Genomic DNA, 13,648 nt, shown 5'->3' with positions numbered 1-13,648 from the left:
TGCTGCCACAGCATTTTGTTGTGAATCCCAGCATGGTCTCCCCACACTCTTAGTTTCAGCTTCCAAGACAGAAAGACGGACATGAAGTGGCCACTACATCTTGCTTTCTGGTCAGAAATGAGAATTCTTGCAGTGTGTTGAGGTGCATGGCTTTATTTGGGGTTGGTGGTAAAACCTCTGAAACTGTCACGGCATGTACAGGGCAGAATGCAGTCTGCAACCCAGTCTGCTTTCCTAGGTTTTTGTATAAGTTTCAGCTGGAAACAAGATTTGTCATGAAAGCTAATGGATGTGATAGCAGGAGAACTGAAACCCCAGTGAAAGCTAAATGGATCCCACCCTTGACCAAACTGCAAAGTTTTGCCTACCTTTAACCCCAGCATTACCTGCCAGTGTCCCTGAATGCTGTCTTTCTTCCATCCTGTAAATGAGAAAGGTCATGTCTGGCTCTTTCTCATTTAAAGTACATGTAAATCTGGGATACACAGCACATACACAATTGCAGGGCAGAACCTGAAAAGTGATCAAAACCACCTCAAACAACTACGCCTATCACACAAGACGCATCCTAAGCTCTGTGAGCATACACTTAGTAGTGATATGTTTTTACAGTCTCGGTAGATGGCAAAAACCAGCACGTAACTTGTGTAGCAGAAATAAGGGGCGAGGGCCTGTGAGGGGAGGGCAAGGTCATTTCTTTTAAGTGTGCAACTGCATTCTAGATGTATTTGGCTGTAGCTTTGCACGTGCAGGTGAGCAGCAATGTGCACATCAGTTAGGCGTGCAAACCATAGGTGAGCTGGCAACACGAAGTGGGATTGAGAAGTAAGAAATGTAGGCAGCTACACTGGAGGTCTGGGCTTCAAAATCTTTTGAAAAGGCAGCATTGTGTTTGAGTTATGGTGCAAAGCTATCTGGCTACAGGCTCAGCTAGGGATCCTGGTCAGAGGACCTGCTGTGCAGGGAAAATGTTCAAGATGCCCCATCCTTGGAGGGGTTATTGCTCCTTCCAGGATCACGTACTCAGGCTGATGGACAGGTATATTGGCCATGGCTTTCCCTCTCACCATGGCCTTCTCTTATGGTGCCTAAAATAACCTGTGGGAAGAGCCTGTGGTGTGCAGGAGGCGATGTTGTGCCTGGTAGTGGTGCAAGGGATGGGAGATGCCTTCATTCTGTGTGCCACCTCCTGGCTGTGGTACCTATATAAACAGCTTTCTGATAGGGCTTGCCAAGTCAGATCTAACACCCCCCAGTTCCTTGCTTCTAATCTCCAGGTGCATCGTTATAAATTTAAACCTGAAGATTTTAAATCCTCCTGCAGCTGTGGGGCAAAATTTGTGAATAATTGGATTACTAATAATATGTAAAATCTGCTCTCTTTACCTTCCCCCCCTTCCCTTTCCTTCTTTGTGAATAATTGGATTACTAATAATATGTAAAATCTGCTCTCTTTACCTTCCCCCCTTCCTCTTCTCCTTATTTTTTTTATTCTAGATCCACTAATAGTTTATTAGTGATCTTTATCAGTCCAAGTGTGGGCACAGATGAGAGGACTTGTATGGGTAGTGAACAGCAGGGCACTGTTGAGAACCTTTCCCTGGATTTAAAAAAAAAAACAACCTGTTTTGTTGCATGTGCAGTTTGGTGCCCAGATCTGTGATGCTGGACATACGAACGCTTTGTTTTATACTGCAGTAGCTGTTTAAAATTTTCTTCCTGAAAACATTCATGTATGTCCAGTTCATCTTAATGGGTAATCAAAGTGCATGTGCTGAAGATGTACTCTTCAGTGTTTGGACAATTGTAGCAACGTAAATCTTTTAAGGGCTGTTGAACTTAGAGGCTACAGCATGAGGCGTTAGAGCATGGTGAGCCAGATTGGAGACCTGTCACCATATAATTTCCATTGATACCTTGTTGCTCGTGGCTACCATCAATCATTGTTTGTATGGGAGACAAGAGGGTGTGCTGTTGTAGGGAGCTACAGACACAACAAAATGATACAGTAGTCTGAAATAAAAGAATAACTATTTAAAGGTAAATGCATTTCACTTAGATAATAGAGATACAAGACAATTCCAGACACAAAAGAGTCCCTGCCTTGTCTGTAATCCTCTCTAGATGAAAGGACCTGATCCTGCAAATCCCAGAGCCAGGTATGTGGGGCTGTCTGCCAGGGGTGGTTCCTGTGGCTCCTTGGTGTCAGCGATGGTGCTCATCACTGGGGTCTACAGCTGCACAACATGCAGCCCCCTGCTGTGTTTGAGGGGCTTGGAAGACCTATCTGTAGAAACCGAGGGAAACCTTCCATCTTCAGGGACATGTTAAGTTTGGAAGATAGTAGGCAGCAGTGATTAGGGAGGGTCTGGGTGATGTGCGTGTACTAGTGGGAGGCCTCCTTTGAAAAATGCCCTCAGTCTGCAAAACAGAACAAGAAGGCTAGGGTAGCTCAATTTTTCTACTTTGAGGCTTTTCTTCCCTTTTATTCTGCCCAGATTTAGAGCCTGATAGGAACCTCTCAAGTGGGAAAATTGCAGAATCTCAAAACAGAAGCATAAGAGTTTTTCTTGGGTATAAAATTTCAGTCAATAATGTGCTGCTGCCTTATTGACATGAAAAGAATGCCTTTCATGTGATACAAACATTTACTTGCTCCTGCTTACTCTACTCACCTTGTACAGAAATGCTGATTGCCATTGACTAATCAGTCCATTTTTGTATATTCTCATCAGACTCTTTCTTTGGCTGGAACAATATGCACTGTATGATGCTTGCATGTCTAATAATTTGTTATTAGCACTTTGTATATGCCTTTGTTACTTCACAACTAACAGTTTGGCCTCCAAGTGCATGCATTTGTGTAAATTAATGTGTTATAAAATAATAGATTTATTTGCTATGTTTGTATCAATATAGGAGATGTGTAAGATACACATAAAGACACTGATAATTGCCATTTAGTCACTGGCAGAAGACATTGTTCAGCTTGTATTTGTACAACCACTGTTTCTGTTTAGGCTTCATAATGCCACATCTATCTTTTAGTTCTGTATTTATTCAATTGCAGATTTGCTTTGTTGATTTTATAATGATTAATTACAGTACCATATAAAACAGTTTAAGAAATTGTTTTTGTTATGCAGTACAATTCTAATAAGAAGTAGGAGATTTTATTTTTTCTTCCAGTGTTCCTGAAAGCTATAAATACCTTTATTCATATCGTGAAATTATTAGATTACTGATCAAACAACTTTATCCCCCCGATATTGAGCTAATAATAAGCTCTATACTTGGTTCTGAACCAAGCTTCAGAGTAATGGCAGTTGCTGTTGCAGTGCTAGGACCTGAAGACATCACATTTATTTTGTGTGTTTCAAAATCTCAGGACACTGTCTCCTGCAAAGTCTCCATCTTCGTCCACTGGATCTATTGCTTCCAGCAGAAAATACCCTTACCCGATGCCACCACTTCCTGACGAGGAGAAAAAAGCCAACAGGCAAAGTGCCAGGGTACGTGTCTCTCTTCTCTGTGCATTTCGTCAGTGACTTGATTTGCTGGTAGTTTTTCAAAAGGAAAGCGTGGCAGATCACCATCTTTGACTAAGAGTGAGAGCAGCAGTGGCATTTCCTTCGTACCCTTAATTCCAGAAGCTGCTGAAGGCTGAGCCTCTGGCAGCTATTAGGGCAGCCTTGGTGTCTGTGTTTACAGATATCCGCTCAGGTTGCTCTTAAACCTGCCCTGAAACCCAGATTTCACTAGTTGTCTTACTTTAAGCTGGGATCGTGCCTGGGGCAGCCTTGGGACTGCAGAGGGCATGCAGCCCTGGAGCAGGCGGCACGTCTGGCTCTCCTCCCTTACCCGTTCCAGGGGGCTGATGCAGCCAGCAACTCTCATTCGGGCTGGGGGATAGCTGCTTTCCAGCTTTTTTTTAGGGAAGTGATCGTGCCTCTGTACTTGGCACTGGTGAGGCCGCACCTCGAATACTGTGTTCAGTTTTGGGCCCCTCACTACAAGAAGGACGTTGAGGTGCTGGAGCGTGTCCAGAGAAGGGCAACGAGGCTGGTGAGGGGTCTGGAGAACAAGTCTTATGAGGAGCGGCTGAGGGAACTGGGGTTGTTTAGCCTGGAGAAGAGGAGGCTCAGGGAGACCTTATCGCTCTCTACAACTACCTGAAAGGAGGTTGTAGCGCGGTGGGTGTCGGTCTCTTCTCCCAAGTAACAAGCGATAAGATGAGAGGAAATGGCCTCAAGTTGCGCCAGGGGAGGTTTAGCTTGGATGTGAGGAAAAACTTCTTTACTGAAAGAGTGGTTAAACATTGGAACAGGCTGCCCAGGGAAGTGGTTGAGTCACCATCCCTGGAAGTATTTAAAAGACGTGTAGATGAGGCGCTTAGGGACATGGTTTAGTGGGCATGGTGGGGTTGGGTTGATGGTTGGACTCGATGATCTTAGAGGTCTTTTCCAACCTTAATGATTCTATGATCCTATGATTCTATGATTTATGGGAAGGTAACTACACTGCAGTTAAGGAGGATGTGGAGAGCTTGTATCAAGCCCTTGCAGACCTGGAGTAACTTTGCTGCCACATACCCTGAGCCCACCCTGACCCCCCAGGGTGGGCAGGAACAGCTGGAACGTTCTGTGGATGGTGATGCTGCTCCACAGGGAGAGATTTCCAGCTGCTGCCGAAAGGCAATGCTAGCCGTTGCTTCCTTTGTGTCAATTCAGACATAGCAGATATTTGAATAAGCAAAAAACCTCTGACATTTACTTTAGGAGTTTCACTTGTAATAGCTTTAGTTCTTGTTCCTGATGCAGATGAGATTCCCATCTCTGCTCTCTGTCCTTTCTTCTTTCCAAGAAAAAAAGGAGTGGAGTGGAGTGCTGCTGACCTGCATGCTGCTACGCCCACGTCCTGCTCGGGGCAGAAAGTTGTGTGAGGGGCAGCACAGGGTCTCCCAGGCAGCTTGGAGGAAGGGCTGCGCTGATGTTTCTCAGCCCTGGAGCTGCCTCGGCACCAGCTCAAACCCACAGCAGAAATTTGTGCTGCCCTGAGCAGAGTTAGGCAGAAGAGAGGGGGAAATTACACAAATATTAGTTAGCGTAACTGTAAGGTAAAAGCTGTTTAACACAAAGTTGATGCTACACTGACATTCTTCCTTCATACTCTCTGCACTCCCAGCCGTGGATATTTACTATGCCGACTGCAAGTCATGCTGAAATGCTTGAGACTGCTGACTTTGTGGTCTGAACCCACCAGAGGCTGGGAGGAGACCGAGAGCGTAGCCTTGGTGACCCAAGTGATGTAGATGCAGTTCCTCAAACAAGCTCCTCACACTGTTTGGATAACAGCCTGTTTTATCTTGGTGTTCAGCGTGTCTCTTGTGTTCCTTTTCCCCCTCTTCAGCTATGGGAGACGTCCATTTAGCTGCACTGTTTTCCTGGGGTGACATCAGAACTGTTTACTTCGAATTTTATAGAAACTCAGCATCACTGAGTTCTTGCACATTCATCTGCTCTTCAGACAATTCAAAAGATCAACAGAGATGCCCGTGATCACAGTGAGAACCTCCTCTCATCTGGAAGGCAAAAAAGCAGTCTTGTCTTTCTTTCTTTTTTGTTGACTAGTATTTTACGGATTTGATGAACAACCAAAATCATAACAATTAACAGGGGATAATTAGCCCGGACGTGACAAGGCTATTCCGCATGATGACAGATACACTTACCTAGAATCCCAACTGCAGTCTGTTTGCCAGTCCCGCGTAAGAGAGTTTTTTCTCTGGTTTAATGCAGTCCTGAGTCAGACCAGAGTGGAACTAGGAATGCGCCTCCTGGAGAGCCCAGCCGATGTAAACTTGTACGCTGTATGCATGAACCTTGTGTTCTTTACTTTCCACATGTAAGGGATAAACAACATACTGTAGTAGAAATTAGCATGCAGGAATAAGAAATATAGGATTTTTTTGTGACAGGATTTCAAGCTTTGAAAGGCAACTATTTGACACAAATGTCAAACAAACAAGGATTATATCTTTTTTTTTACCTTACGTGTTTATAATCTCAGTATACAGATTGTATATATGTAAACATTTGATAATGTCAAAAATAGCTGTTATACATAAGTGTATTTTGCCAAATGCCTAAAGAAACAGTCATGACTAACATCATCACACTTCAGATTTTCTAATATTACGAGCAGACAACTTTGGAAATACAGAAAGTACAGTACTGTAAAACCGTGTCTCTCAGAAACTGGTGTTTGACCAAAATCTATACTATCTTTTCAGTATCTTATACTGTCTTGACAATCTCAATTGTATGGTAGACTGCAGAAACCAGTACAGGAGCACTTTGTCTTACATCATCGTAAGAGGAACCAGCTAAAATGCGTTGTTCAGTGAGATGACCGGTGTATCCTCTCACAGATGTAATAAAGAATGATTCGGCAGACAACAGAGACAGAGTCTTTAAGTAATGTGCAGTCCAAACTTCCTGGACATTTGGGAATACTTCTAAGTAGTCAGTTCAGGATGTGGTGATGTGAAGTCCTTCTGGTGAGGGTTGCTGTGTATTTTTGATAGAGCATTTCAGACACGGTTTTAGATGGCAAGGCGTAGCTTATGAGAAGCATAACGATTTCACTGCACTAGATAATAACAGTGCTGGGCAAGTGGCCAGTTGCATTGCTGTCTTTTAATTTTTATTTGTTACTGGAATCGCCTTTTCCATGCGCTTGAACGCTATGCTTGCTGCCCCTGAAGTCCCCTTGACAATTTTTTGGGGCATTAAACTGAGTACAAGTGAGGTTAAAAAAAAAAGGGGGGGGGGAGGGGGGGAACAAACCCTTTACCATGGAGATGTTAATCCTGTGTATAAGTGGATGGTTACATTTCTAACACCTGAGACTTCTAAAGGTTGTTGTAAACCAAATGTCTTTTGATTGGGAATTTTCAGTCAGTAAGAAACTGGGCCATATTAAATCAGTTTATAATTCTCCAGCTTTCCAAAATTGACTAATTCTTAGCTTCAGGTAGTACCGTTGCAGAATAAAACACCCGATTCCGTGCGGTGCGGTTGAATACCTTGCCCAACAGCCGTATGATCAATTAGATATTATTATGATGGGAACATCTACGGTGTTTCTGAATCTTCTACCTCTTTCATGTATTTCCTTTAATAAGTGAACCCAACACTTGCAGCCTTTTAATATATTTTTTTAAGTCTCTCGATAAAGTCAAATATATGTAAGATTAAATTAAGAAATGTTTAAAGATGTCAGCAACTGTAAAGTATGTAAGATTTTTAGAAACACTATATTTTATGATTAGGCTGCGTGTTGGATTATGACAAAATATTGGCCTTGGAGTTCCAATGATCTTCCTTCACAGTCGACAGGTTCTGGTAAGTATTTTGGAGAAAGAAAATATGAGTGAGTACAAGTGGATGCAGACAGACCATCTGGAAGGAGTCAGTCACTTGTAATTGCTTTAGGAAAAGATTCTGCACTTTTGTGAAGAGTAAATATCCGTCAGCACTGAAGAATATTTTTTGCAAAGATTTACTTTGAGTGTAGGTAACTGGATTAAAGATAGTTGGTAGCCTATAGCTCGTGAAATTAGGGCCTGAGCTATAATCACTTGAAATCAATAGGCCTTTTATTGATTTCACTGGACTTTGAGCAGGACCCTCAAGGAGTTCACCCACATTAGGACATTATGCTAACCCGGTAGCCTCTGTGTTACCCTGTCGCCTGGAAGCTGTTTTTCCCTCACATACTAGTATCCTGTCTTTAGTAACTGGACTGTTCATCATGTGCCTTTCATGGTATTTTGTTTGGATACAAACTGGCATGTAATTTTGAATAATCCTGTTAGAGTTATGTGCATATTTTATGTTTACCACTGTTTACTCTTCCTTTCCATTTTGCCTTACCAAGAAGCAGCAAGATTTGGCAGACTGAACTGGATGTAACATACTGGCTCTTTGTGTAATGTTCATAGCTTCTTGTTTTGCAAACGAATGGCTCTCCTGACTGTATTTTCAATGTAGTATGTACTTTCAACTTCTCTCGTTTTGGTATAATTCATCTGTAGCATATGATGATACAGTTATGTGTGTAGTGTAACTTTTAACAGTCAGTTTCACATTTGGAGATACGTAGTGACTAGAAGTCTAGTTATGAGCACTAAGTTTAATGTAAATAAATACTGACTTTCGCTTTGATGGTCTAGAGTGGGAACATCACAGGACTTGGGTTTTTGCACAGTTCTTCTGCAGAGGATTTTGCGTCAGGTTGGTAACTTGGAGACCTTGTCATTACACGAAACCTGAACTAGTAGGGCTGTGTGAGCCTCCAAAGCCAGTGGAGGTCCAAGAGAGAAGTTGTTTGCTTACATTCTGTGGTTTCCTACTTCTAAAATGTAGTGTGTTGGAAGGCTGCCAGATTAATAACCATGAAGATTGCAAATATTTTTATCAACTGTATTTAGTTACACTGGCAATAGCAATATAAATTGCCACATAATACCTCATCCAGTCTAAAATAGAGTACTTGTATTGTCAATGGGATAGCTCAGTCATTTTGACTCATTGAGACTCATGCTTTTATTTTGTTTTTAATTTTATTTTAATAAATGAACTAGTTATTGCCACCTATGCTGTAGATGCCTGTTGAAGCGGGGAGGTTATCAGCTCTTCTGAATACATTACAAGTAATTGTCCGTATGAGCATAGGACCTGCAGGATGGGGGTTATGTATTTCAACATGTGGGAGAAGACTCTTGTATAATTTAAAATAAAATTAATATGACTAACTGGAAGATAGAGAACGTATCCAAATAATACTGCTGCACAATGATTCCACAGTTTAACAAGTAAAAATTTACCTGCTAATTCTGAATTTGTTGACATAAGAACTTCAGTAAGCCATACTACAGATTTTTGGTGAATATACTCAGGCAGTTTACCAGAAATGGTTGTGATCGATTGACAATTTACATAAAATTTTGTTGTATTTAAATAAGTAGTTTTAAAGAGGTTGTTCATTTTATGCAGCCTCTCTCTGCGTAAGTTGTGAACTTAAGTCACTACTTGCCAGTTATCTGATTTGGAGTGTGACTTGCCTTTGAAGATAGCCGCTTCCAAATGACTTAAGAGTTTTGTTCCTGATTTATGAGCTATTGAACCTGCTAAGCTGATGTACTCATTAGATAATTTTGGTTGTGCTAATGAACAAATGGACCTTTGGGTTATAGCCTGAATTAAAATCAGAAAGAAATTGTGTCACTAGCCAGTGTACTGAAGTCCTCTTACCTGAATCCCTGTTGCCGGTTTTAAATGAACTGAGTGGTCTTGTCAACACCAGTGTGACAACTGTGTTCAAAACCAGGGCTAAGAACAGGTACATACACTATTACAGGCATGCACATACTACAGATTCTGACCAAATTTGCAGTTCTTTCATTGCTTAATGAATAGGATAGGATGTAACGTGAAACAATGATGAGACTCCGTAATCCTATGGGATAACAGCTTAGCTCTTAGGACTTGCTCTGTCATCGAATCCCATACCTAGCTGTTACAAGCAAACTTGCCAAACTCCAGTGTAAAACCCAGCAAGCTCCTGTTCTCTTCTCTTCCGTCCCCTTTCTGCCCCTACTGAAAAGCATTTCCATGAATGATAATTACATCCACTAATAGCCTCTTGTGTTGGTTGGCTAAGATCGAAAAGCTGCTAAGGTGCCTTTCCACACAATGTCCTGGATAAGGTTTTTCCAGTGCTGTTAATGCATCTTTTGCTCTTGCTATAGTGTAGGTGATGGTGCCCCATGTCTCGTGTGCAATTTGCACTGGTAAAACCATTTGACGACTCAGCCATCCTGCGTCTTTCTCACCCTCTAGCATTGTTGAAGGCTAAGCCTCTTTAATCACCGAGTCCGTGAACCTAGAAGTTGTGCTGTGTCCTGTTTCTCTTGCTCCAAGTCTGAAGATCATCCATGTCTTTCTCTAAGTTACTTAAGTATCTGTATCATTAGCAGACTGTTTGGGCCATTGTTACCAACCACAGTGTGAGGTTTTTTACCTAATTTTTAAAGAGCTTGAGCATTCTGGTCTCCTCTGAAGCCATGTTTTTGTCCAGAATGGATGATCCATCAGACTGCTGAGCTGATGACCCACTATTTGCATGGCTTCCAAACCATATGAGACATCAGCAATATGGGATTTCTTTGATCAGAGACATCAGCAATATGGGATTTGACTTTGATCAGATTTCCTGAAGACAAATATGAGGGATTTGACTTTGATCAGATTTCCTGAAGACAAATATGAGTAAACTGCACACGTACAGATTGTCATCCCATGACTGCATGGTGGGGTAACGTTCCTGCGTGCACATAACTATTATCCTAATAGAGCAGGAAAAAAGGGAACAGTGAAACTGAGTCTGTAGACATAGTTGCAATACAGATAGGACTCTCAAGTGTGATTTCAACGGGAACTTAAGTAATACCTCCTATCATCTACACTAAAAAACACCTTTGACCCGAGTATTTTCCAAGTCAGCTTACGAAAAACATATCTGGTGCCTCAAGTATGGATGCTGATGTAGACTAAAGCTTTGGAAACAGTAGCTCGTACACCCAGAAGGTGGTATCTTGTTGTTCCACAAGTTTTCTGCAACTATTTAGAGAAGCACTGCAACAGTCAATATAAATACGTTATTGCTAAAACAAGCAGTAAAAATAAGTTCAGAACACAGAAATGGCGTTGGTTGCTCACACTTGAGAAACTTTGTACTGGACTTCAAAATCGGCTCCCTGGCCGGGTCTGGTGGTTTTAGTTCTCTAAAATCCAATCTACACCAGTTTCAAAATCACTTTAGCTACGCCAGCTTTAAACTGTTTAACAACCTCTGCTACGCAGGCAGGCCGTAATTGCAATATAACTCAGAATGAGATGAGGAAGATCGGGGAAAGTAAGCGCAGAGCAGTTAAACAGAAACACGTTCTTTAAGGGAGAAGTATAGGTGTCTTACACTATTTTTAATTACTAGAGCATAAAATGTCAAAGCAACAAGCTATTTTTTTTCTGTTTCTGTATTCCTCTGAATAAAAAAAATAAAGTTTCAGTTAAAAAAAAAATCTTAACATGAGGCCTTAAGACCTTCTATATTCTAACTTTAGCATGGAGAGTCTATTTTTACAACCACATTAGAAATTCTGTATATAGGCCTGACTGACCTTGTAAGTATAGTGGTGCTAGCAGCTAATCATGCAATATTGCAAGGCTCTGTATAACAGTAAATGCTGATTTATTTTGATTATTGGTACAAGGACTCCTGCTCACTGCCTGTGTAGAGACTGCATATTTTATGCTTGGAAACAGTCCAGAACATATTCAAACTGTGAATATATAACCTGATTTTTCTTTTCTTAAGGGTAAAGATATATTACAATAGGTAGTGTTTTATATAGAATACAGTACTTATTTTTATTGTTGCATAAATGCAAAATATTTTTTTCAGAATAGCAAAGCGTTACATAATTTTTAATCCGCTGGAGAAAACACTAGTTACAGTATGACCAGTTCTTTCAGCAAAGCTTTTGGGGCGGTATATATCAATTGGCTCTGGCAGCTTCATTTTGTGCTTATGTTTATCTTGGGCATTGCTGTAAAAAAAAAAGCTATTTTACACTCATACTAGCCCCTATTGGTAAAACATTTAGAGAGGCAAGGAGAATCATGTTTCACCACTGGGGCTGGGCTAGTATTAGCAAAAACAACCAATCTACACCATATTGTTGTCTTTGCTAGTTAAAATCCTTTAAAGATCATACCTGATGTAATAGAAACATAAGATTTTGACAAACACCAAAATGAAGCATTGCAATTTACAACTTCTAGCTTTGAGTGTGGTATTTTTGTCATAAACATTACAGGCATTGGGCTGTTGAAGTGAATGAATCTGGCTTTCATGTAGCTAAACAAAATGTTGCTTTTTATAAAATCAAATCATTGTAATTTGGGGTTCTAAATTCCTGCTCACTTTTATTAACAGCATTACAGTACCCGCTTCTATGAGAGTATTTAATACAAATGCCTGTGGTTTTCAATGTTACTAACATATTGTAACATCAGTAAAGTGACTTTCAATGACAGACTGTTGTGTGTATTTTGTTCTCGTAAGTCCTGATATTTAGCACTTCCTGTTTTATAGGTCTCCGTAAAAAAATGCTGCTGCATGCATGGGGAAAAAAAGGCTAATGGCTAATAATAGAATACAGATGCTATTTTTAATAGAATACGGATGTTATTTTTCAAATTCCAGGGTTGAAAATGATCCTGTGAGCTTCCCAGTCTTTGTCTTAGGGTCCTACTGTTCTCAAAGCAAATCTATTACCGTTCCTTAGGTTTGCATGTCTGAGGGCAACCTAGAAAAATGATCTACATTCTAAACTATGCCCAATTGTTTGCACAAAGGTCAAGACCAATCACCCACTTAGTATCTCACAAGCATCCTTCCCAGTATGTGTTTTAGGAAAGAGACACCCTTAATTCTGAATTATAGATAACTGTTTCTCTCAAGCAGGTAACTTGCATGTTCAAATTGTCCACTGAATCTACTCTTAATGGGGAAGCAATTTTCACATAGGTTTCAGGTGGCTTTTTTTTAGCTAGATGACAGCAAATTCTGTAGTCACTCCTTAGCAACAGTATTTATTATCTTAGTTTATGTCTGAACATGAACCATGATTTATCCTATCAGACCCTGTGAATACCACTGATTTTTGAAATGCTTATGGAGAACAAAAAGCAATTCTTTCCTGGGTAAGCTAGAATTTGTTCCTGGTTTTGGAGCAATTTGTTTTCCAGTTTTCTCTGATGAGAAGATCCCTGAAGAAAACCCCATTGGTTCACACTGTTGTTCTTGCAGCATTTCACTGCCCAGTAGCTGGCTGGTGCCAGAATAGTAATTCAGCCTGGGGAAATAAACTGAGAAAGACTTAGCGTGTTTGCTATTGGTCCTCTTCTTTCATTGCTCCAGACACCTCCTATGCCTCTCATTAAAAAAAAAAAAAGGCAACCCCCCCCCTCCAAAAAACCCCGAGTACGCAAAATAAGCTGAACACATTTCTCAAGCCAAGCTTTTATTTGTAGGCACAATTTTACCTCCACATATTATTTCATCAATAATTCTCATGATTTATTGCATAACTTCATACCTGTATAGGAGTGTGGAACTTCTGGGGGGCCTCAAATCATTTAGTAAGTTACACTTATCTGCAAGAATATTGCCTGATGTTTTCTTTCATTAGTAGTTTCAGGCTTGTGGTGGGTGGAGAATTGGAACAGCACAAAAAAGAATTGCAGATCAAGGTAAAACAGCTTGCCACACAAAGGCAATCACTCACCACCTCCCACCAGCAGACCAATGCCCAGCCAGTCCCCAGGCAACAGCTACTTTGGAGAGACTTATCCACCCCCGCCCGAGGTTTACTGCTGAGCATGACGTTACATGGCATGGAATATCCCTTTGGTCCATTCGGGTCAGCTGTCCCCGCTGCGTTCCCTCCCAGCCTCGTGCCCACCCTCGGCCTACTTACTGGGGTCGCAGAGTGAGAAACACAGAAAATCTTGATGCA

The 13,648-nt window shown here is 41.1% G+C and overlaps 1 protein-coding gene across 1 annotated transcript in view; it reads left to right on the top strand.

The window, feature by feature from the left end:
• Positions 1–5,430, top strand: part of ADAM22 (ADAM metallopeptidase domain 22) — a 123,184-nt gene extending 117,754 nt beyond the window's left edge. Inside the window, exons 32-33 of the mRNA XM_019471096.1 lie at positions 3,389–3,512; positions 5,410–5,430. Of these exons, the coding sequence (XP_019326641.1) occupies positions 3,389–3,512; positions 5,410–5,430 (145 nt within the window). The remainder of the gene's footprint in view (positions 1–3,388; positions 3,513–5,409) is intronic.
• Positions 5,431–13,648: the final 8,218 nt, after the last annotated feature.

The sequence above is a fragment of the Aptenodytes forsteri genome, unplaced genomic scaffold (genome assembly GCF_000699145.1).
Source record: "Aptenodytes forsteri isolate BGI_AS27 unplaced genomic scaffold, ASM69914v1 Scaffold172, whole genome shotgun sequence".
Taxonomy (NCBI): domain Eukaryota; kingdom Metazoa; phylum Chordata; class Aves; order Sphenisciformes; family Spheniscidae; genus Aptenodytes; species Aptenodytes forsteri.
Note: the sequence above shows the minus strand (reverse complement) of the source record. Positions and strands in the feature narration are given on the sequence as shown.